This window comes from Dipodomys merriami, unplaced genomic scaffold, assembly GCF_024711535.1.
Source record: "Dipodomys merriami isolate MVZ:Mamm:240054 unplaced genomic scaffold, mDipMer1.0.p SCAF_6, whole genome shotgun sequence".
Lineage (NCBI taxonomy): Eukaryota > Metazoa > Chordata > Mammalia > Rodentia > Heteromyidae > Dipodomys > Dipodomys merriami.
Window position 1 is genome coordinate 5,272,468 of NW_027206179.1, and position 24,388 is coordinate 5,296,855.

At 36.9% G+C, this 24,388-nt stretch overlaps 1 protein-coding gene across 1 annotated transcript in view; it reads left to right on the forward strand.

The window, feature by feature from the left end:
• The first annotated feature begins 6,331 nt into the window (after nt 1-6,331).
• Nucleotides 6,332-24,388, forward strand: part of LOC138813700 (vomeronasal type-2 receptor 116-like) — a 29,128-nt gene continuing 11,071 nt past the window's right edge. Inside the window, exons 1-5 of the mRNA XM_070002084.1 lie at nt 6,332-6,398; nt 8,143-8,212; nt 8,835-8,981; nt 18,337-18,399; nt 23,074-23,362. Of these exons, the coding sequence (XP_069858185.1) occupies nt 6,332-6,398; nt 8,143-8,212; nt 8,835-8,981; nt 18,337-18,399; nt 23,074-23,362 (636 nt within the window). The remainder of the gene's footprint in view (nt 6,399-8,142; nt 8,213-8,834; nt 8,982-18,336; nt 18,400-23,073; nt 23,363-24,388) is intronic.

A 24,388-nucleotide genomic window follows, 5' to 3' on the forward strand; every position in this document is an offset into this window, starting at 1 on the left:
TTGATTTGTATACAGAAGGTCTGATCTAAATCTACAGCCATTATCTCTTCTTGTCATAGTTTATATTACAGACTTTTTACTTCAAGACCAAAGATGTAGTGTACATTTTCCTAGCAGTGGTAGTCACAAGTGATGCTGATCACAGTTTATAGTGGAGGTTTGCTACTATCTTTTTTATTCTTCTTATTTATTCTGTGCTTAATTCTATTTTTATAGGTTTATTCATCATTCTGGCTGGCACCAGGCCATCTTAGTCCTCCACGCAGTGGGGAAAGGCCTGGGAAAAAGAGCTGGGAGAGCTGGGAAAGAGAGAGAGATGGGAAAGAGAAAGAAAAGAGCTAGAAAAGAGCTAGAAAAGACAGCATCTGGGAAAGGTGGGAAAGAGAGCTAGGAAAGAGAAGAGAGCTGGGAAAGGGAAGAGAAGGAAAGAGCTGAGAAAGAGCTAGAAAAGAAGAGAGAGAGGATATCTGGGCATGGGCTAGGCCTTATCTAGGGTATGGGCGGAGAAAGGTGTAGCCACATCAAATTCAGATGTGACCTCAGCAGATGCAGATGTGACATCTTCCAGGTGTCCCAGTTGCCTAGGTAATGCAGGTACTAGGTGAAGACTTTGCTGCAAGGAGGGTGGAGTCTGCTAGTCACCCAGCAGTGGACCTTACATTCCAGCCTTTTAGTAATCATGAAATAGGGCACAGTTCTCTCTGGCTACTTCCTGCTGACAAGGGGCATCGACAATAGGGGTAAAAGGCTGGAATTTGGTCCCCTCCCAAAGAAAGCAGTGAGCAGCAGCTGTCCCTTGGTGGTGTGAGTCCTTAGATGAAGTCTGGAGAAGTCTCATGAGCATTGAGGGGCTGGAAAAAAAATGCTAGAGAGCAAATAAATGGCAAGAGGAAGGACTTGGGGTTGAAAATGTTGGTAGAAATGTCCATAGCTACTTCTGACATCTGGCAACTAGGTAGAGAAGTCAGGTGACAAAGGCAAGAATATAAATTCCTGTTCAGTTAATAGGTAGACAGGTATAGAAATTGGATGGGCAGGCTTCTTACTCCTACTGACCTCCTGGCTCTGGTTAATTTTGAAAGGGCGGGCACAAAATAGCTGATGTGACATCATCTCCTCTTACACCTGTCCATGTTCTCTTGTTCCCCAGACTGGCTGAGTCTAGGTGCTCATTGCTGAGATGGCTTGTCCTAGTTGATATTCAAGGAGGATTGAACTCAAGGCCTGGGCATTGTCCCTGAGCACTTGTGCTCAAGGCTAGTGCTCTACCATGTTGAGTTACAAAAGCACTTCCAGTGTTTGGCTGATTAGAGATAAGAGTCTTAAGCCATGCTTCCAGCCTGGCTCTTTGCAGGTTAGTTGGGAGATGGAGTCTTTGGGATTTTTCAGCCCAGGTTGTCTTTGAACTTAAATCTTTGCCACAAAATGCCTTTCTTATTTCCAATTAAAGCAACAAGGAGATCAAATAAAATAAGTAGAGCTTACCTGGTCCTTATCAAGAATTGCCAACAAATATTCTGAAATGACAAAACTCATTAGATGTGATGAGAATTTTAGCACAGATATGCCCAGTATTTTAGAACCATGTAGTCTGTAGAATACACAACACAAAACAAAAAAGGCAAAACTCAAAATCTAAAATTTTGACAACAATGTTTAGACATCTTTGCTAACAAAGCACATCACATGGTTGGGCCTCAGTTACTAGGGCCTGTGAAAAGAGCAACTTGTTAGCAAGGCACCTTAGAATAGCTGGATGGAGTAGTAAGCTTGGTGGAAGTTTAAGGACCAGATGGGGCCAAACTCTTAACCCACCATGTGGCCAATATGGCGAACTCAAGATGGTGAATTTCTGAAAAAAAATGCAATGAAACCCTGAACAAATAGATCAAACCTAGATTGGCTAGCCTTTTGAGAGAGAACCTAGAGGGGGGTCCCTGGAATCCAGCCTGAGCCGCACTCTTCAGGACACAAGCCAAAATGTAGAAAAGAGAAAGGGATAGATAGGGAAAGTTGGACATGGCTGGCAGAGAGAGAGCAAAGAGAACCTGAAATAAACAGACTTCTGACCATTTACCATTGCAGTGGCAAAAACTGTCTACATCTGAGAATGGCATAAAAATTAGGCTCTCTGGCTTTCCAGGGAATGCAGGAGGCACTTCAAAGGGGTTTCACCACTCGGGCTTGATTCGCATTACCCCATTGTGTAGGAGAGTCAGTCTAGTGAGTGAAGGAGAGCTGACTAGGCAGAAGCAGCATTCCAACTTCTCCCAGAGGCTTCTAGATAGAAATGGCCAAGCCCCCAAAACCAAGCATCCTAGGCTTCAGTGGTGACCAGCCTTTCAGCTAGGAGCTCTCTGGAGTGACACCACATCTGGACAGAAACTGAGCAACAGAGAACTGTAGAGAGTAGATTCACTCAACAAAGTAGAGAAGTCGTGTGGACGTGGATGTGAAGGCCAGCAATGGTATCGATGGGCTGTGTCCTCAGCAGACAGTTCGGTTTGCAAAAGGCCATCAGAACTGTGTGTATTCCTCAGAGCAAAAAGGGGAAAACAAACAAAAAAAAGAGGGAAAAAAACAGAGAGGAATCCCACCTATCCTGACTGTAAGCCCTTTATCTGAGTCATGGCACCATTTATGTTAGGTTTTTTTTAAAAAGAGGTAGGTAAGAACCACACCACGCACGTGGTACTCAGGTAAGGGGTAGGTTTATTCAGTAGACCTGCTGGGACCAGGCCAGGTTGGCCCTCCACATGGCTGTCAAAGGCCTGGGAGAGAGCTGGGAAATAGAGAGAGGTGGGAAAGAGTTGTGCTTAATTCTATTATCCCCTCTTAATGTCCTTTCACTCCTGTCTTTCTCAATAACTCTTCTAAATTTTTAAGTATATTAACTTCCTGTATGCTAACCACCATGTTGTGGGATCCTCAAATACATTTTATTAATATTTTCCTCTTCACAAATTTACATCTATTAATGTTGTCCTTAGATATTCCTTTGTTCAATATTTGTATATTTCTACTCACACATTGCCCTCTTAAAATTATCCTGAGTCTTTATGTGGGACCTTACTCTCTGTCCATATTTCTCTTTCTCTTTGTCTCTCTCCATCTCTTTCTTAGTTTTCTTCTTCCCTCTCACACCTCTTCCTCATATACCTTAGGAAAGACTTGTGTGTGTTAGAAAACATAAACTTTGACTTAAGATTGCAATATATGAAATTTTTTGAACTTATTCCTATGATTAAAGTCCATCATCCATAATAGTAAGCCTCTTCTTGCCCGGATATAGTTTTACCTTATTGTTTATTAATCATTCTGTTTTAATTTGATGCAAAGAATTTTGAATATGAAATATGTAATGTAATTTCCTGTAATATCTTCACATCTAACAATCTGTTCAAAGAGGAAAATTTTTATTTGCCACCTATCAGTACTCTTGATAAGGAAAGCCTTACTTATTGTTCAAATAATCTGATTTAGTGGGCTCTAAAATATGTCCACAGAATCACATATTTCAAAGATATAGACACAATTGCACTCACTTGTATGTTCAAGAGTTTTTTCATATTTCTTCTGATATTTGTTTAATTAATTTATGTATAGTTGTACTCAGGACCTATATTGTTCTTTACCTTTTTCATTTAAGACTTCTTTACCACTTGAACCATAACTCCATTTCTAGCTGTTTGGTCTCTTATTGAAAATAAGAATGTTGTCAGGCACCTGTGGTTCACTCTTGTAATCCAATCTACTTAGGAGGATGAGATCTGAGTATCACAGTTTAAAGTCAGTTCAGGCAGTAAAGGCCATGAAACTCATCTTCAATTAACCAACAGAAACCCAGCAGTGCTGCTGTGGCTCAAATGGTAGAGTGCTATCATTGAGCTGCAGAGCTGAGGGACAGGGCCCAGGCCCAAAGTTCAAACCCCATGACTGATAAAAAAAAACAGACTCATATACTTTTCTCCCCTGGCTGATTTCAAACCTCTTCTCACATTTACATTTGTAATAAATAAATGACTATGGTAATTACTAAGGAGGCTTTCTATAAATTGAATTTTTAGTTGACAATATAACAATGTTTGGCAGAAAATGTGCTTGCTCTTCTGAGGGCATGATGTATAACAAATGAAAATATAATTAATGTCAACTTCCTCAGTATGATAATCAAGATATCATAAAAAAACCTTCAGTTTTTATTGGCTTTTTGACTATCTTCTTTATTTATTTAAGAAATTTCATTAATAAAGTTACTTTTCTATTATTATTGAGAAAAATGCAGAATCCCATTGTATGATGTGAAATGGTTTGGAGAATATGTGATTTCAGTGAATTTTCATAGTATTTTCTAGTCCTTGCTAATTTTTTCTAAGTTAGGATTTCAGTGATATTACATAAAACTTTTTCTCTTAAATCAAGAAATGAAAAGAATGTACACATGAATGGATTGATGTGTTGAAATAAGATTGGATGGATGGGAGCCAAGAAGAAAATAAATGCCTGTGAAGAAAAAGTTCATAGATAAATAGGTATAAAAATAGAGCTAAGAAGGGAGCAAGAAAATGTAGCCATATGAAAGATTAATGTTTTTGTTACAATGAAACTATTCATAAGAAACAGACTGGCTTTGGCCCTTGAGTCATGGATTTCCTATCTTACGTGTGTGTGTGTGTGTGTGTGTGTGTGTGTGTGTGTGTGTGTGTGTTATGTGTTTTAGTCTGTGTGTCTTTGTGAGTGTGTTTGTGTGTGTGTTATTGAGAAACAAATTACATATTTTTTATCAAATTTTTTGTTGTTTAAAACAGTTTACATATATACTATCAAACATCGGAAATTTCATAAGAATAAAGTAATGGAGGCCATTAGTATGATTTAACTTTTTAGAGGAAGTAAAATATAATGAATATTGTAGATTTAGATAAAGACTTTATATGGCCATATAAAACTAAGATAATGAAACACATTTTGACTATATACTAGTAAAAACTTAAAGTAATACAAAAACTAAATGTAAAACTCAGTCTATTTAGAGTTAAAAACATAACCTGTCTTTTGTTTGTTAGGACTAAACTTTATTTTTAAGCTATTAAAATAAAATTAACATTAACAATGATGGCTTCACAAAAACAAATACCTAGGATTAAAAACCTAAGATCTGTAAAGACTTCTACAATGAAATGTAAAGCTATGATATAAGACATTGGATAAGAAAATGGAAAGACACCCTGCGTTCAAAGTCTGAAAGAATTAAAATTGTGAAAGTGGTTATATTCCCCACATTCACTGTTATTTCACTGAAAATTACAGTGTATTTTTGAAGATACATAAAAAACAAAACTAAGCCAAAAACCAATAAGAAACTCTGATAACCCCAGTTACGACTAAGAAGATTCTTCTCTGAATCAAAGCTGGGCAAAAATGTTTCTGGGACGTATTAATTCCATGGGGTGGCAGAATCTGTGATCCCAGCTCTGTAAGAGGTGGAGATTTAAGGAATGAGAGTTTAGGGCAGTCCTATCTGGATGTTAGTCACAACAGTGGTGCCTGTCTATAATCACAGCTGTGAAGGAAACTTTAAAAAGCATTGAAGTCCATTTTTTTTGCACAGCTATGAAGAGAAAACATCAGAAAATTACACAGAGTGTGCTGGATGTTGGTGACTCATGTCTGTAATACTTGGTATTCACCAAGCTGGGATCAAAGCATTGCAGTTCAAAGCTGGCCTGGACAGGAAATACATTGAGCCCCAATAAAAAAGCTGGAAATGGATCTTTGGTTCCAAGGGGTAGATTACAAGCATTGACCAAAAAGTACAGTGTGCATGGAATTAAATGAACAGGAACAGCACCAAGGTAAAACAAAAACAATACAAGAACAAAACCTCAAAAGTCACAGAGCAGAGGAGACATAGCAGGAATGGGATGGAGTAACATTACCTTTTTAGTCTTCATCATGGGAATCCTCTACTAAAATAGCCAGTCTCACACATGACTTAAACCTGAAGTAATAAGAAAATGAGGGTGGGAAAGCAAAGTAGCTTGGACTCAATCAATAGCCCCAGAGTGGATTTCAGGTAGGGTGAAAAAAATAACCATTACAGTTCTTGCATTCTCTGGAATTCCAGATATGAAGAGGCTTCAAAAAAAAAAAAACCATGGAAAGACTTTACCTTAGCAGAGAAACTATGAACACACCCACATAAAATTTGTTAGTGAAACTAAGGTGAGAGGCCTCAGCTCAGCAGGAAATAGGGGGCCAGCTACATCTCTAAGCTTTCCGTTTAGTTGTGGGTGGAACCACAGCTCAGCAGCTTTCAAGGAAGGAAACAATGGGCAAGAACAGAATAAACTGTGAATTGATGGTTGACTTGGACGAAGGAAAAGACATCGGGTTTGGTAAAAATTATGTGAGGATGAGGATATTGGGCTCAGACCACTAGTATTTGCATTGAAGATTGCATTGAGTTCCTATGCTGGAAAGTGGGTGCTTAATAGACTCAATTCTAGAGAGATATTTCTCAAAAGCCACCTAATAGGTTAATATGTCACTCCCAAGAAATGGACTGAGAACTGTGACAAATAATCACAGATATACATTAAACCCATTCAGCAAAGTAGTCAATACACCAACAATCACCAGACTGAGAAGCACCTAATAGTATCTAATTCAATGACTACAAAGTATCTTAAATATCAAGGAATAAATGTAACCACGGTAGTGAAAGAAATGTTCAAGGAAAAAAATTGTTTTTTCAAAAAAGTAGAAGACATAATAAGAAAAGTACTCCATTGGGCATGAATTGGGAAAAGAACTATTGTGAAAATTCTTACGTTCTAGTCTTTCTATTGATGCTTGCTGCCACAGCTGGAATGACAGGCGTATTCCTCAATATCCAGCTTCTTTTATTATTATTATTTTTTGTCAGTCATGGGGTTGAACTTGGCCTGTGCACTGTCCCTCAGCTCTTCAGCTCAAGGTGAGTGCTCTACAGTGCCACTTCTAGTAGTTTTTTTGGAGATAAGAGTCTCACAGATTTTCCTTGCCCTGGCTGGCTTTCAACCATGATCCTCAGATCTCAGCCTCCTCAGTAGCAGCACCCAGCTCCAGCTTCTTTTATTTGCACAGAATCTCAGGATCTTGTATTTTGCCTGGGCTGGCTTAGAATCACAATCTTCCTGATCTCAGCCCTCCTCAGCACACTCACACCCACATACAACCACATAAACACACAGATACATAGACACAGATAGACACACACACACACACACACACACACACACACACACACACACACGAATATCTTGATTAAGAGGGTCTCATGAAAGTTGTGTCTAGGCTGTCTGTGAACTGTGATCCCAATCTCAGCCATGTCAGAACGTTGCACTACAGTCATGAGCCTCCATGCATGGCTCACTTCCTTATTGTGGTGTAGATACAACTCAGGACCTTAAACTGAGCCGCAATCCAGGGCATATTCGTTAAGGTTTTCTCTTCTTTCTTAATCTATTGCAGTACTACTTAGAAAATCATTACTTCTGTCTGTTGCTTCAAGTGTTTCCCTTATATATCTATCTCTAGTTTTATATTTGAAGCTCATAAGTTGAGGACTCTAATGGAATGACAGGGAACTGTTTCCAGTCTTTAACAAGTGACAATGCAGTATTACAAACAAAATTTGTTTCAGAAGCAATCGTGTCCACTATATGTAATTGGCCATGTTGTCAAAAATTAGTTGACTGTAGCTATGTTGGATTGTTCTGGATTATCTATTATGTTTACTGATTTCCATATTTTCTTGAAACCAGTTTCAATGTGACATCCTTTAAGTGGTTGTGTAGTATAGTTTGAAATCAGGTTTGCCATATTGTCAGCATTGGGCTTTCTCCTCATGGTTTTATTCTTTCATTGTGTGAATCCAAATAAATTTTAAGAGTGTTTTACTCAAGGACAACTTTGGAATTTTAAAAGGAAATGAACCCACGAGTTTTGTGGCAAATTGGGCATTTTAATAATGTATGTTCTCATCCATAAAAATTGGAAGTGCTTCCTGTTCTATTTCTTCTTTGATTCTTTCTTCTACATCTGCTGGTTTTCAAGATTGATAGAGGACTTTGATGCCTTATGTTGAATTTCCCTTAGACATCTTTGGAGGCTGTGGCAGACATGTGGCTACAGGGGTGTCTTTCTACATCAGTGAGTTTGTGTTGATGTAAAGCCTTCTGCTGGTATCTTTATGGCATTGAAACTATGAGATATCATTTGCAAAGAGATGCCTGCCTGGATGTGGGGTCTCCGAATTGATCCTCTAAGTACAATGCCCTCATAACTTTAGTTGACAACTCAGAGACAGAGACTTTTTTTGCCCATTTCACTATTCACATGACATGGCATTATCTCATGCAATCCAGTTGCATCATCCCAAATAAATTTCATGCAAATAGTTTCTAGGCACAGACTTTGGACAAACTCCAACCAAGATAACTCCATCTCTGGGGCCTCACTATCTGTGGTCTTAGATGAAATCACAGCACCTGCAGTGAAAAGGAAAATCTGAAAACATGTTTTCTAACTCATGTTTTTCTTCCTGATGTAAGGCTACAAATGCAGAACCCCTAGCAATACTCTTAGACATTACGTCTGGGGACTCATATGAGGCTTAATTAGAGGTGAGCTATAATGTACATCTCTGTCAATAAAAAGACACATATGCACATCTACATAAGTGAAACTGTCGGTCTCACTTCCTGCCAGCATTTCTGTTAGGCAGATGCTTCAGGGATGTGCTCTTTGGCTTTCACACTCCTCCTTCTCTATCTTCCTCTTCCTGTCAGGTCCTTGGCTGGCACTAGCTGCTTTTCAACAATGAAGCACCGAGCACACATGGATGGAGATGTGATGATTGATGGGTTTTTCCCTCTCTACACTTTGGGAGTAGATCACAGTAACATCCATTCTTCCAGGCAAGAAGAGAACAAGATGTAAGTAATTTCATATTTCATTTCTATTACTGTTTCCTTCTGAGGATGTTTGATGGGCTTGAGGAAACTCTGATCTCTTTCTCCTCTACACTGACCTCCATCACTATTGCATCCAGAGCAGCTCAGTTTCATTATGTTGTCTTACATCTCCTGTTGACTGATTTTCTGCCTGCTAGCAGGAGAGGACTCCATTTCCTTCCATGTAATTTCTCCTTTCCAAGTCTATAATTTCTTCCTTTTACTCCAGCATGCCCGTATCTCTTCCATTTCAACTAATCACTGTGGGAAATGAAGTGATGTTACTACAACCAAGTTGAGTCATTGGCATGAGTTCTCTTTTAAATGGCTGCCATTTCATTTCCCTACCCCTTATGCCAGTGGTCTGAGAACTTTTTTTAGTAACATGCATATTTTGAGGATGTTGATAAAATTTCTTATGATGGCTCATGCCTGTAATCCCAACTACTCATGGGGTTGATATCTGAGGATGGAGGTTTGAAAATATCCCAGGAAGGAAAATCTATGAGACATTTTTCTCCAACTAACCAGACAAATGTTGGAAATAATGTGTCTCAAGTGAAAGTGTGTGAGCCTTGAGCTCAAAAGCACAGGAACAGTGCCTAGGCACTTATTTTGTGACCTAGAACTAGTGTGCACACATGCATATGCACATACACACACACACACAGTTACATACATACACATTCTTGGTGCACACAAACAGTTAAATTTCTAAATTCAGCCTTGTGGCATTGTTTCATGTCAGATAGGCTCCACAACACAGGTGTTACCAGGCATATCGATGCTATGAACGATTCCCTATGGGGACATTCACCTGCCCAAGTTAAGTCTTTAGCTAGGATTGTAGGTATTGTCCACCAGCAGAAATAGTTTTAATTTCTTTAAGAATCTCTAAACTTTAATTATTATATACCATAACCAAGACTGTACTTTTTCTCTGGGTTAATAAATAACTAATGGGTGTCCTGAATGATTTAATATCAGTTTTCTGCTGTGATTATATATTTCCAATTTTTACATATCTGTTCCTTGATTGAATATTTTTCTATTCTAGTATTTAATTTTTAGAACTTTTTCCCTACATTAATCATCCTCTGTGAGATGTATAGCTAACAAGATTGTGTTTATAAGGCTTTCCCACAATTTCTTTTATTGTGCTGAAGCTTTTCAATTGGAGACAAACACAGTTACTTTACATTTCCAGTGCTTGAGGTGGAAGTTATTGTCTTTTACATAAGACAAATGATTCTGCCATTTAATTAAACCCAGAGAATAATTATTCCTATTCTTTTATGAGCTATTGACTTTTCTTTAAGTTATCTGTGTATTTATATTTCCCTTCATTTTTACTATTATTTGAAAAGTTCATGTTTCTATTAAAATCTAATCAATTTTGAGATAAAATACATGGTCTAGTCTAAGTGTTTCACACATGCATGCCCAGCATCACAATGCCACCAATGTTAAGGGTGTCATGTTTGAGCCATGTATTATTTGCCAACTTCTCCAAGAATCAGATATTTATTGTTTACAATTTCTTTATGGTCTTATATTTCTTTGATCCATGTGTCTGTTTTTATCAGAATGTTTTTGCTATTATGACTCTGCAGTATAAGTAAAGAACAGGCACAGGGATGGTTTCATGTTGTTCTTGTGTCTTAAACTAGCTCTGGTTAATGGAGGATTTCCTTGTTCATAAAATTCAGTTTGCTTTTTCTTTTTCTGTGAAGTAGGTGATAGGAATTTTGATATAGACTGCCCTGAATCTTCTATGGATTTGTTTCTCAGTAATACAGCTACTTATACCATACAGATTCTGGCATGCAGAATAATGGGAGGTATGTGTTCATATGTGGAATATTATGGCTTAACCATTTTATAGTTAACTACTTTTACTTCAGTTTTATCACCCTGTTGTTATTGTAGAACCTCTTTTTTGCTTTCTTGATTATTGGCATTTTGTTTTAGTCTCTACTTTTTCTTCTACTTGATTATTTCATTCCTTCTACTAATTTTGGGTTCGTATTTCTAATTCCTTGAGATGCAACATATATGCTTTAGTATACTCCTGATTTCAGCAGAGGTTGTTACAGTTTTATTTCATTGCACATTTTCTATATCTATAGATTCTGATATGCTGTTTTTATTTTTATTTGTTTCAAAGATCAGCAAACTTCTTAAACTTTGCCATGAAAAACAAATTATTTAATCAAGTACTAATCATTTAGTTAAATTGAATACTTTTAATTAAATTAAATTTTAATTAAAGGATTTATTTCTAATTGAAAGAAATTTATTTCATTTCAATGTTATGCAAATATTTTCGGTGTTTTCTTTGTTAATTTCTAGCCTTACCACCCTGTGGTTTACAGGTATGTGCAATGAACATTGCATCCTTTTTAAATTTGGCTGTTTTGTGTCCTATCCCAGGATCTCTCTTGGAGAATTATCAATATGTTGATGAGAGATAGTCTGTTCAGACCTTGAGTGAAATATTCTGTAGGTGTATGTGAGGTTCATGTAATCAAGGGTGAAATTTAATTCTGATACCTCCCCATTGACCCTTTTCTGGAGGGTCTCTCCAGAAAATCTGCACCTAATATTGTGTTGAGTTATCACAAAGTCTACTTATATAGAGTTAAGTGTTTTGATCATGTGTTAATATACATTTACAATTGTTAATCATCTTGTTCTGATTGCTTCATCATTGCATTACAAATGCAACACATTAATTGCTTTGATTAAGCTCTATATGATGTGATAGGTTATGGATACTACTGCTTTCTTTTCCCTTTATTTTGCTTGGACTGCCCTATTCCATTTCTTTTATTGTTTATTGCTATTATAAAGATGACATACAGAGAGGTTGCAGTTACATAAGTAAGATGAAGAAAACATTTCTTTTCCAACAATGTCACCCCTTCCCTCACTATTTTTCCCTCCAATTCTCACCCACCAGGTCTATAGTTCATTTTCAACAGGGTCTAGTGAGTAGCACTGCTACATTTGTTCACCACTTGTTCCACCTTTTCGGTGACTCCATGCTCACAAAAACAGAAACAAAGGACAAAACTGTCTTGTTCCCATTTCCCGGAGTTCTTTTTGACAAATATTATTCTATATGAACAGATGCAAATAGCTATTACATATCTGTGCTCCTCTCCCAAGTGTAATCTCCTTTGTTCTCACTGGGGGGAATGCTTAGAGACCTGTATAATTTATCATGTGCATGTTGTGTTTTGTTTTGTTTTTTACCATTTGGTTTGTTTACTTGTAGATTTATAGGAACATTCTATACTCAGAGAAAGCATACAACCTATGTTTCTTTGGATATTGCTTACATTCCTTTCTTACTCTGATTGAAGGCCATTGATAGGGAATTGACTTTCTTGGAATCAAACTATCCTTTGTACTGAGGGCTTTATTTATTCAGGCATTCTAACTCTTATTTGTAGAAGTTGCATTCCCAGTTATTTTTATTTTTTATTTTTTTTTATTGTGAAAATATCGTAAAGAGGGGTTACAATTACATGGACAAGGTAATGAGTACATTCCTTATCAAGCATTGTTGCTTCCTCCTCCTTTGTTTCCCTTTCCCATTCCTTCCCATCTTGCCCCCCATGCCCAATCCAGTCCCCCACCCTCACCCCTGGCCAAAGTTGTAAAGTTTGTTTTTTGACATAACAATTTGTACATCTCATTGTTGCAATGGGTCCACCTGTATTCCAATTTAAGTGATTTGTTTTTTCCCTTTCTGTCCACAAATTATATCAACATCAAATACAGTGAAAGCAGGAGTTATACTGTGGGGAGCGACAAAGAAATCATCTTATAAATATGTTAGAAATAATGGCAAGAAAGAAAAAAACATTTGAATCTTATCTTGGGGTTCATTTCACCTAACAATAACTTATCTGACTTTTTATACTTGTCTCAAACCTTTACTAGTTATGGCAAATAAGAGAAACCATCGGACCTATGTTTCTTTGTCCCAGTTATTATTGACAGATCACTTCTCAAAATTGCCATTATGTTCTCCTGGTTTATTGAAACTTCTTCCTCCCTTCCTCTTCTTTAGAGACTTCAGTGTTAATTGAGTTTAATAATAGTGAGTTTTGAGTTTAAGAGTATGAGTTTAGATTTTTCTGCTATGGATTTTTTGGTACTTATGAGACTTAAAATAGATTACAATGAGCTACTCTGGAATGATGATAACTATGTGTGATGATGAGGATAAAAGAAAAAAAACATATGCATAACTTAATATAGAGACATAATGAAAGCTTTTCCTTTAATTTTTAATGAAACTTTTTGTTTAATATTTTAAGATCAGATAGGTTAACAAGTTATCCAAGAAGTGTCTTACTACCTTATTTATGTACCTGTACCCACTCTGTATATCACCCTGAAAATGAAATAAAAATATTTTATAAAAATTTTATAAAATATTGATACAAATACAAATACAAATGAAAATGCAGCTACATTTTTTGCTCCCATCATTTGTAAATTGAATTTTTAATTTTACATTGTTCTATGGAAAATATTAGATACGTTAATAATTTTTCCTCTTCATAAAAATTATGTGTAAGATTTGTGAGCCACATTTAAAATTGTTAGGCCATTCTCAACTCACTTATACACTCACTTTCACCAGTAAGATTCATTCATTTTTTAAATTTTACTTTTTTCGGTATAAGTACAGAATTGCATTCAGAGCAGTTTATGAATACAATGCCTCTTGAACCACGTCACCCCTTTATAGCATTCTCAGTCTCACCCCACATTCCTTTTCCTGATTTTGGACTGTATATTGAATTTTTCTATTTAACAAATATTATGTACACTTTATGTATAGTTATATATATAATTATATACAGGTTCTCTATATATTACATATAATATATAGGGTATTATAATATATTATATGTAATATATACTCTTACAAGTAAATTTAATACATTTTCAAATATTATTTTCACTACATAATTGTACAAAGTAGTTGTACAGAGCAGTTGATGAATACAGTGTGTCTTGATCAATGTCACCCCTTTTAACATTCTCACCCATCCCTCAATTTTCTTAAATGTTGATTATGTCTTGGATGTTTGACATTTAAGAAACCAATTAATGTATACAAAGCATCTGGATCTATTTTACCCCTTCAATATGCTTCACTTGTTCTACCCAGTCCTTGCCCTATTTTCCGCAATGCTGTGGCATATACAATGCATTCTGCATTCTACTCATTTCCCACATTCATGCTTTTTTCGTCTCTTTTGGACTCCCAAAACTCACAGTTATTCCTAGTACTCATTTTGTTGGCCTTTGACTTTATCTTGCTAAGGAATTATATTATGTGTGCTCCCCATAGATTCTATTATATTTCAGTTAATTCATTTATAATTCCTTGGGTGCAATCCCGTTTGTTACTTCCACATTTATAGGACATACACTAGTTCCCATTTAGGAGGGAAATCATGCAACCAGTGTTTCCCTGGGTCTGGCTTTTTCACTTAATATAATCTTCTAGTCATTCCATTTCTTTATGAATGGTTCAATGTCATTCTTTTCTATGGATGGGAAGCATTCCACTGTGTATGTATATAGAGGCATCTGGGATGATTCCATATCTTGGCTATAGTAACTAAAGCTGCAATAAACATAATTGTGTTGCTCGCTTTAACGTATCCTTGTTCATGCTCAATTGGCTATATGCTCAAAAGTGAATTGGTTTATCATAAGGTAGTTCTATGCTTGCTGTTTTAAGGACCCTCCATACTGCTTTCGAGACTGCTTGTACAAATTTTCAGTCCCACAACCAATTTAATAGAGTTCCCTTTTGGTCACATCCTTGCCAGTATTTCTTATTGTTTTCTGGATAATGAACATTCAAATTGGGGTGAGGTGCAATCCCAGTTTGGTCTTGTTTTGTGTTTCCTTTATGGCAAGATGTGTTGAATATTTTTTCGTGTGTCTATTGTTTACTCATTACTCTTGTTCTGAGATGTTTCTCTTGTCATTAGCTCACTTAGTAGTTGGGATATTGAGTCTTGGAGGAATCAGCATTTTGAGGTCCACATATATTTTGGATATGGGACCTTTCTCTGATGGATACCTGGTAAAGTCTCCTGTTCTGTGGTCTTTCTACTTAGGTTGTTACTTATGTGGTTTGCAGTGCAGAAAATTTTAAGTTTGGTATTGTCTCATTTATCAATTATTTTTTATTTGTTCGGATTCAGGAATTTTACTTAGGAAGTTTTAATCTGTTCTGAGGGGCCCTCCCCTTCCCTACAAAAGTTTGATGATTCTGACTTTACATTGAGGTCTTGGATCCAATTTAAACTGATGGTGCAAGGTGATGTATAGATATCTAGTTTCAATTTCTTCCATCATTTTTTTGCCAGCATCATTCTTTCTGCCTATACTTTTGGACCCTTTATCAAATATGAGATGGCTATAGGTCTTTGTGTGCATTTCAGGTTCTTCTGTTCCATTGCTTCTCTGGTTTGTATTTTTGCTTGTACCATGATGTTTTCATTACTATGCCTCTCTAATACAGCTTGAGGTGCAGTATTGTTATTTGTCTAACACTGTTCTGACCATTAAGAATGGCTTTGCTTTCCACAGATTTTACTATTTCTCTATGAGATTTTGGATTGCTTTCTCTGCCTCTGAAGAATTTTGTTGGGATTTTTGGATATTGCATTGAATTTGTAAAATACTTCGGCAGTTTTTCCATTTCCAAAATGCTAAATTTCCATGCCAGAAACACAGAATATCTTTCCATCTTCTTAAATTTTCCTTACTTTCCTTTTATAAATTGTTAAAGTTTTCACGAAAGTGGTTTTCACGAAAGTGATATTTTTTGAGGCAATTGCAAATGTGATGTTATTGTAATTTCAACCTTGAACTTTGTCAATAGCATAAAGAAAGGCAATTGATTTTTGTGAGTTGATTTTGTATCTGGCTATTTTGTCAAATTTCAGGATCAATTTTAGCAGCTAGGGAAAGGGAGATTTTGAGCTCCTTTAAGTACATGACCATGTCATCTGTAAAAAGGGATGGTTGTACGCGTCCTTCCCGGTATGGTTCGCCTAAATGCTTTGTTCCTGCATACAGCTCTTGGTAGGAATTCCAATACTATGTTGAAGAGGAATGGAAAGAGTGAACATCCTTGTTTTGTTCCAGAATTTAGGGGAAATAGCTTTAGTTGTTTACCATTAAGCATCAAGTTTGCAATAGATTATTCATATACAGTCTTTCTTACATTGAGGAATGTGTCAAATATTCTTAGCTTTTCCAGACCTTTTATCATAAAGGGGTGTGGATATTGTCAAAGGGTTTTTCTGATTCAATTGAGTTAATCATGTGGCTTTTGCCCTTGCTTCTGCTGATGTGCTATAATACGTTAATTGACTTGCATATGTCAAATCAGATTTGCATTCTTGGTATGAATCCCTTCAATGGTAATGTATGATTTTCTGGATCAGTTGTTGGATTCTATTTGCCAGTATTTTGTTGAGAGGAGAAAGATATAGACTTTTCTTTTCTCAGTGTGGCATTCTCTGATTTGGGGATGAGTGTAATGCTGGCTTCATAGAATGAGTAGTGTTCCTTCCCTTTCTATTTCATTGAAGAGTTTGAAGAGTACTAGTAAAAATTCTCTTTTAAAAGTCTTTTAGAATTCAGCTGCAAATCTATCAGGTGCTGGGCATTTCTGGAACGGGAGGTTTGTTACTGCCAATGTAGTTTCATTGCTTGTGAAAGGCCTGTTTATTTCATTTATAGGATTAAATTTATTTTTCATATATTATTGTTATTGTAGAGTTGATATGCAGAGGGGTTACAGGTACATGAAGAATGAGTACAATTCTTTTTGAATCTTGTCTGTACTTTCATCACTCTCTCCCTGTCTTTCCTGCCCATCCTCACTCACAATATATCCAGTTCATTTTCTACATAGAATCTAGTGAATATCAGTTGAAATGGCTCACTGTGTCCCTCTGTTTCTCTGATATCCATTGCCTTCTCAAATCCGATAAACTTATATAGAAGAAAATGCGTTCTGAAATCAGAAACTGTGATCACAGGGAATAAACCAGAGCAGGAACAAATGACAGACAAAAGTAATGTTTCCTGAAGTTATGAACACACTTCTTTATATATCAATTGAATATATTTCTTCCTCTAAGAAGTCTATCTTAAGGTCTTTGGCCCTGTTATTGATTGGGTTGTTGAGTTGGGGAGTTTCATTGTGTGGTATTAACTTTTTTGTGTCTGTGGTATTAATTTTTGAGATCTACGTATATGTTAGATAGTACCCCTTTATCTGATATATAGCGAGTCAAAATTTTTCTCCCATTCTGTGTGCTACTCAATTATCCTCCTAGCTATGTCCCTTGCTATTCAGAATCTCTTCGGTTTAATACATTCCCATTTATCCAGTTTTTCTTTGATTTGTTGTGATTCTGGATCTTTGTTTAGAATGTTTTACCCTGTGGCTAGAAGGATTAGACAATGTCTGGCCTCACATTGAAGTATTTGATCCATTTAGAGTTCACTCTGGTGCAATGTGATATATGGATATAAAGCCTCTGTTTTCTTCATGTAGATAGCTAATTTTGCCATCACTTTGTGTGAAAGAGGCTAGCTTTCTTGGAAGCTGTATTTCTGGGTCCATTATCAAATATTAGATGGCTATATTTTTGAGAGATTGTTTCTTTGTCTTAAGGTCTGTTTGATTTGGCTTCAGGCCTATTTCTGTGCCAATACCAAGATTCAATTTGGAATTGATCTTCCTCCAGCTAAGGATTTTATTTTTGCTACTCTAGATCTTCAATTATTCCATATGAATTTTTGGTTTGATTTCTGAATTTCTTGGAAGAAAGTTACTGGAAGTTTGATGGGTATTGCATTGGATTTGTAGAGTGCTCTGAACAGAATTGCTATTTTCATGATGTTAATTCTTCCCCACTAGGAGCATGGGATGTTTTCCTATATCCTAAGTCAGCTTCAATATCTTTATAAGAGTTTTAAACATTTTTACAATATAGATCCTTCCCATCTTTGGTTAAGTTAATTCTTATGAATTTTTTAAGACTGTTACAAATGGCATTGCTTTCTTTATTTCAGTATCACTCTTCTCACTGTTGCCACACAGGAAGGCTACTCATTTCAGTGGTTTGATTTCATACCTTGAGTTTGTGGAACATAAAGTGCATTCCTATTTGAAGTACTTATAAATTCCTTGTGAATCCATCTAGTACTGGGCTTCTCATGAATGGGAGGCCTTTAGGCTATTTCAATTGCTTTCATTGCTATTGGTGTTTAGAACACCACCTGGAACTGGTCCTCCAAAGAAGGAGTCCCCTATGAGGAACTCACAGATTCCAGAGTCAGTTTTGAGCTGGCCAGCAGGAGTCTTCTTGAGGGGCCTCTGTGTCTGGATGTAGCAGGCTCATTCTCCTCTTCCTGCTTCCTCTTAAGTGTGGTGTCTCTCCTCCTTTGTGTTGTGTGACAGCAGCAGCAGCCTCTCCATGGGGTCCCCAAGCTGATTGAGATGTCTGCTGTGCATTCCCTCCTTGTGTTTCTAGGGTTAATGCTTTGTGGTGTGATTTCTTCATAATCACACTGTTCTCTGTTTAAGTTTTGACTGGTGGCACTTCAGGCATGTTCTTCTCGTTTCCCTGGTCTGCATAGAGGGGGTGAGCAGTGGGCCTATGTTGTAGCCACTTAGCAGGTGTCTGCATGCTGTCTTGCTGTATCCTGCTCCTGTGTTTCTGTTGTGAGATTTCTTCTGTATTTGAATGTGTCTCTATTTAACTTTTGATTGGTGGGGATGTCTTGAGGTGAAGTGGATGCAGGGAATCTAAATAGCTATTTGGCACACACATCTAAGGAGTTTACATGTGATGTTGCCAGGATTTTCCTGGAAGTGTCAGTTCTGCCTATGAGATGCACCATCAAGGTATTGACTTCAGATTTTTCTAATTGGTTGATGCAAGAACTTACAGACACGGACTGTCCTCTGTGAACTGCCTTTGTTGTGGGTCAATGGAGTTGATATTTTATGTTTTCTCACATTGAATCCCCAAAACGATTAAATTTTATCTCGCTCTTCGAAGATTTCCTGAAGTCTCATCAATGAATTGCTCAGTTTCCATGAGTTTGAGTATTTTCTTTGATTCATTTCCTGTTGTACTCAACTTTTGTTGTGTTCACAGGAATCAGCGTACACATTCTTGAAAATTTTTCTTGTTTATTAAGGTTTCTGAAAAACTTTCTTTAGTGTTTCATGAAGAAAGGGTCTACTGGAGATACATTCTCTTAACTGTGCTTCTCTGGGGACAATTTTATCCTTTTTTATTTCCACAGGACAGCTTTGATAGGTGCAATAATTGTGGATAATTTAGATTTTTTTTCTCCAGTAATGCAATGATTTCTTGCCATGTTCTCTTGACTTATATGGACTCTACTGAGGAGTCAGGTGTTATAGAAATGGGTGCCCACCTATATGATAGAGTTCTCATTTCTGTTCTTTATAGACTCACCCCTGAATATGTATTTTACTCATGTGATCTTCATGTTAAGACAGCTGGCTGTAGATGTCATGGTCAGAATTTGATTATCCTTTCATTTTTAAGACTATTACTTTGCATGTATCTCTATTTTTGCTTTTTTGAAAATACTCTCATTAACTTTTTTGTATATTTTTATTGTAAAGATAATGTACAGAGGGGTTACAGTTACATGAGCAAGGTAATGAGTCCATTTCCTATCAAGCATTGTTACCCCCTCTCTGTTTTAGCCCTAAGATTCATTTTCTTCCCACTTCTCCAACTCCCCCCTCCTCCTCAGCACTTGTACAGTTCGTTTTCAACATAGGCTCTTGTACATCTCGTTACAATGGGTCAAACTGTATCCTTATTTCAGCATTTTGTTATTTCCCTTCCCCTTCCCAAATTAGAAAAATGTATATACAAGATTCAGGACACCAGAATCAAATACAGGGGAGATACCATGGGGGGAATAACATACGTAGAAACAAAAAAAATCACATATTTTATGATAATACATTAAAAAGACCCAGAAGAAAGATAAAATCTCTTGTGTCCCTATCTTCTAAGTCTTTCCATTTCATAAAAATTGAGGCTGTATCATTCTTTCTGATACAGGCATAAAATTCCATTATATGTATATGTGTGTATATACATACATACGTGCATATGTATGTATGTATGTATTTTTGATCCTTTCATCTACTGAGGGACATCTGAGTTGGTTCCATATCTTAACTATGGTGAATAATGCTGTGATAAACATAGTTGTCCTAGTAGCTTTAGTATAGCCTCGCTTGTGACCATTTGGGTAAACGCCTAAAAGTGGGATTGCTGATCATAGGGGAGCTAAGTCTTCAATATTTGACAAACCTTTTTAACACATCTTAATTCCTACATTTTATTTCTCTATATGTGTATGTTGAAGCTCACTATTTTCTTCTGTTTAGATCATTTTAGACTATGACAGGTTTCTCTGTGATTACTTCACATATACCTACACTATATATTGAACAAGATGATCCTTTCATTAGTATTCCCAATGTGTCTTCATTGTTTCCTTTTAAACAATACCAGTTGATATCATTATCTTAGTTTCTTTACACTATGCCCACAGGCGAGCTTGCATGTAAATACACACAAGCACACAAAGACACTCACACATACCATGGCCCAAGAGACAGGACACAGAGAAAGAAAGAAAGAAAAGTACTTTGATCATCTTTATTTTGCTACTTTGTTTTCTTTCCATTATCTCAATCTAAATATATTGGGAAGAGAGTAATGATAAAAGCACTTAACCATGGAGGCTTGGAATTGGGATTTCTATGCAAAGCTTAGCTACAATTCTCTCCTCCTCCCTCATGTCATGAGTTCCTCCCTCAAAATTGAATCCCTTAAAATTGGATGTATCTTTTTGTATTATTCCATAAATTAAAAGTTAAATCCCCAATAGTTCAGCTTTTTTCTGGTTATCAGTAAGAGCTATTCAATATGTTGGTCTGGGAGCAGAGCTAGCTATAGAATCACTCATAAAGCCGGGCGCTGGTGGCTCACGCCTGTAATCCTAGCTACTCAGGAGGCTGAGATCTGAGGATCACAGTTCAAAGCCAGCCGGGGCAGGAAAGACTGTGAGACTCCTATCTCCAATAACCACCAGAAAACCGGAAGTGGCACTGTAGCTCAAGTGGTAGAGCGCTCGCCTTGAGCTGAAGAGCTGAGGGACAGCGCCCAGGCCCAGAGTTCAAGCCCCACGACCGACAAAAAAAAAAAAAAAAAAGAATCACTCATAAATAACACTTTGCTTCTGAATATTGCAGTTAAATTAAACATTTCGTAGTTAGCCTAACATGTCATATAAACACATAACAGAAACTGGATGACTGGAAACACCAGAATTATTTTCCACACAGGTATAGCTAGTTGCCCTAATGTAAAGGCAACACAACATTTTCTGTCTCAAGGAAATCGAATCCTAGACAACAGCCTTTTGCTGAGGTGCATAAGGTGATAGGGGAAAAAAAGCTCTCCCTCATATAAAAAATGCTTCTTAGGCACATGGATGATATCCTATACATAGATTTCATAACTTTGGCCACAAAATTATTGTAAATGATTATTTTTTTCAGGTCCAATGTTCCAACTGACACACTTAGGAATGTGACTTGCTCTATGAATGAAGAAGCAATTGTAATAAAGCCTTGATAAGAAATGTACTCATAGCCGGGGGCCGGTAGCTCATGCCTGTAATCCTAGCTAGTCAGGAGGCTGAGATCCAAGGATCATGGTTCAAAGCCAGCCCAGGCAGAAAAGTCTGTGAGACTCTTTTTTTTTTTTTTTTAACACTTTTTTTCCCTTTAATTGTGAAAATAACGAACAGAGGGGTTACAATTACATGGGCAAGGTAATGAGTACATTTCTTATCAAGCATTGTTGCCTCCTCTTTGTTTCCCCTTCCTATCCCTTCCTATACTCCGCCCACCCAACCCACCCCCACCCCCCTGGCCAAAGTTGTAAAGTTCATTTTTCGACATAATGACTTGTACATCTCCTTGTTGCCATAGGTCCACCTGTATCCCTATTTAAATGATTTGTTTTTTCCCTTCCCCTCCAAAAATTATACCAATATCAAATACAATGAAAGCAGGGGTTATACCGTAGGGCGGGGAGGAGGGGAGGGGGCGGTACATACAAAGCAACAAAGAAATCATCTTATAAATATGTTAGAAACAATTGCAAGAAAAAAAAAACATTTAAATCCTTATCTTGGGGTACATTTCGCCTAACATGAACTTATCTGACCTTTTCTGCTTGTCTCGGACTGATACCAGTTATTGCAAATAAGGGAAAGCATGGGACCTATGTTTCTTTGGACCTGGCTTACTTCACTTAATATATTTCTTTCCAAGCCTTTCCATTTCCTAACAAATGGGCAATGTCATTCTTTCTGATGGAGGCATAGAATTCTATTGTGTATATATACCACATTTTCTTGATCCATTCGTCTACTGAAGGGCATCTGGGTTGGTTCCATATCTGAGCTATGGTAAATAATGCTGCAACAAACATAGTTGTTATCTCCAATAAACCAAAGAAAACCAGAAGTGGTGCTGTGGCTCAAGTGGTAGAGTGCTCCCCTTGAGCTGAAGAGCGCAGGGACAGCGCCCTAGCCCAGAGTTCAAGCCCCACGACTGACAAAAAAAAAAAAAGAAAAAGAAATGTACTCTTTACCTTGCTCATGTAACTGTAACCCCTCTGTACAGTATTTTCACAATAAAAAACATTAAAGAAAAAGCTCTCCCTCCACTTAAATAAGAATCTGAATCTCCTTCTTGACAAAAGCCCTTCATGTCCATACCTAGATCTTTACACAAACATAAGACACTACATTCACATTCAATTCTAATTGAGTTAATATGTTAACATATTCCTTGCCAACGAACCAAGCATTTATGTTATTGAATTCTTAAGTTTTCAAATATTCTTCCTCAATTTGTTTGATCATTATGCAGATTTATGTTCAAGAACTATCAGTTTGTTTTGGCCTTGGCTTTTGCTATTGAGGAGATCAACAACAATCCTGATCTTTTACATAACTTGACTCTGGGATTTAATATCTATGATGTTCAATTCAGAACCTGGACAATGTTTAAGAATCCCTTCACTTGTCTCTTTGGGAAGTACAAGATTCCAAACTACTCCTGCATGAGAGACAGAAAGTCTATAGCAGTACTTACAGGACCATCAGGAATAACATCTGACCAGATTGGGACATTGGTGGGCCTCTACAGATTTCCACAGGTGAGGGTGCAAACTGTGGAAGGATATAATAATGTCTAATTTGGTGGCATTCAGGTGTCAGAAGAGAATAATAGAAAGAGGTTCTGTTTAGGAGCCCATCAAGTTTTGTATTATCAAATTATAATTACTCAAAGATAGTTGGAAATATATATTTTCACATTGTTTCAAGCCTTATCAATAATTTTTGTTAACAAATCAGGAAATGGAAAAGGACTTTGCAGTGTATTGACTGAGCAGGGTACAGATGGCTTCCATCAGTAACCCTAGCTAATCAGGAAACTTGTATCTCCAACTAACCTGCAAAGGGCACAAGGTGAATGTGTGACTCCATTGGTACAGCACAAGTCTTCAGGAAAATTGCCATGGAATGCAAGAAGTCATGACTTTGTGCCCCTGTACTAGTATTCATGTACACACACACACACACACACACACACACACACACACACACACACACACAAACTCATATGAAAGGTATTATGTTGAATGAAGTAAATCAGGCTCAGAATGAGAAAAGGTAAATGTGTCCTGTCCTATGTGAAAGTTCGATCTAAAATATAAACATGTAATATGAAATAACTATGGAACACACACATAACCACATATATATATATATACATGATCAATCTGACTAAAGTATGGTATAGAGAGGGGTGGAAATCCATGGTGTAACTTTTCTGATCTACTGAGAGTATACAAATGAAAACCAAATAGGTGAAACATATCTTGTCTGAGATGGGTAGGTGTTAAGGGAAAAATGCAAAGAAATATGGAATGGATTGGTGGTGAAAAAACCCATAATATTCAATGGGCATGTGTGAAAATGAAATTGGGACTGGTTGAGGTTGATGTAAATGCAAAGAGGTGATGCAAATAGGAACAAAGATCAAGAGACAATTACAAGTCAATTGCTGTGTTGGGCAACTTTTAAAGAACAAATTACTTTTTCAAAAACTAAAACAATACCTTCCTCCACCTACTTCAATTGGTTCTTAGACTTCAAGACTGAGATTGTGATGCATGGTA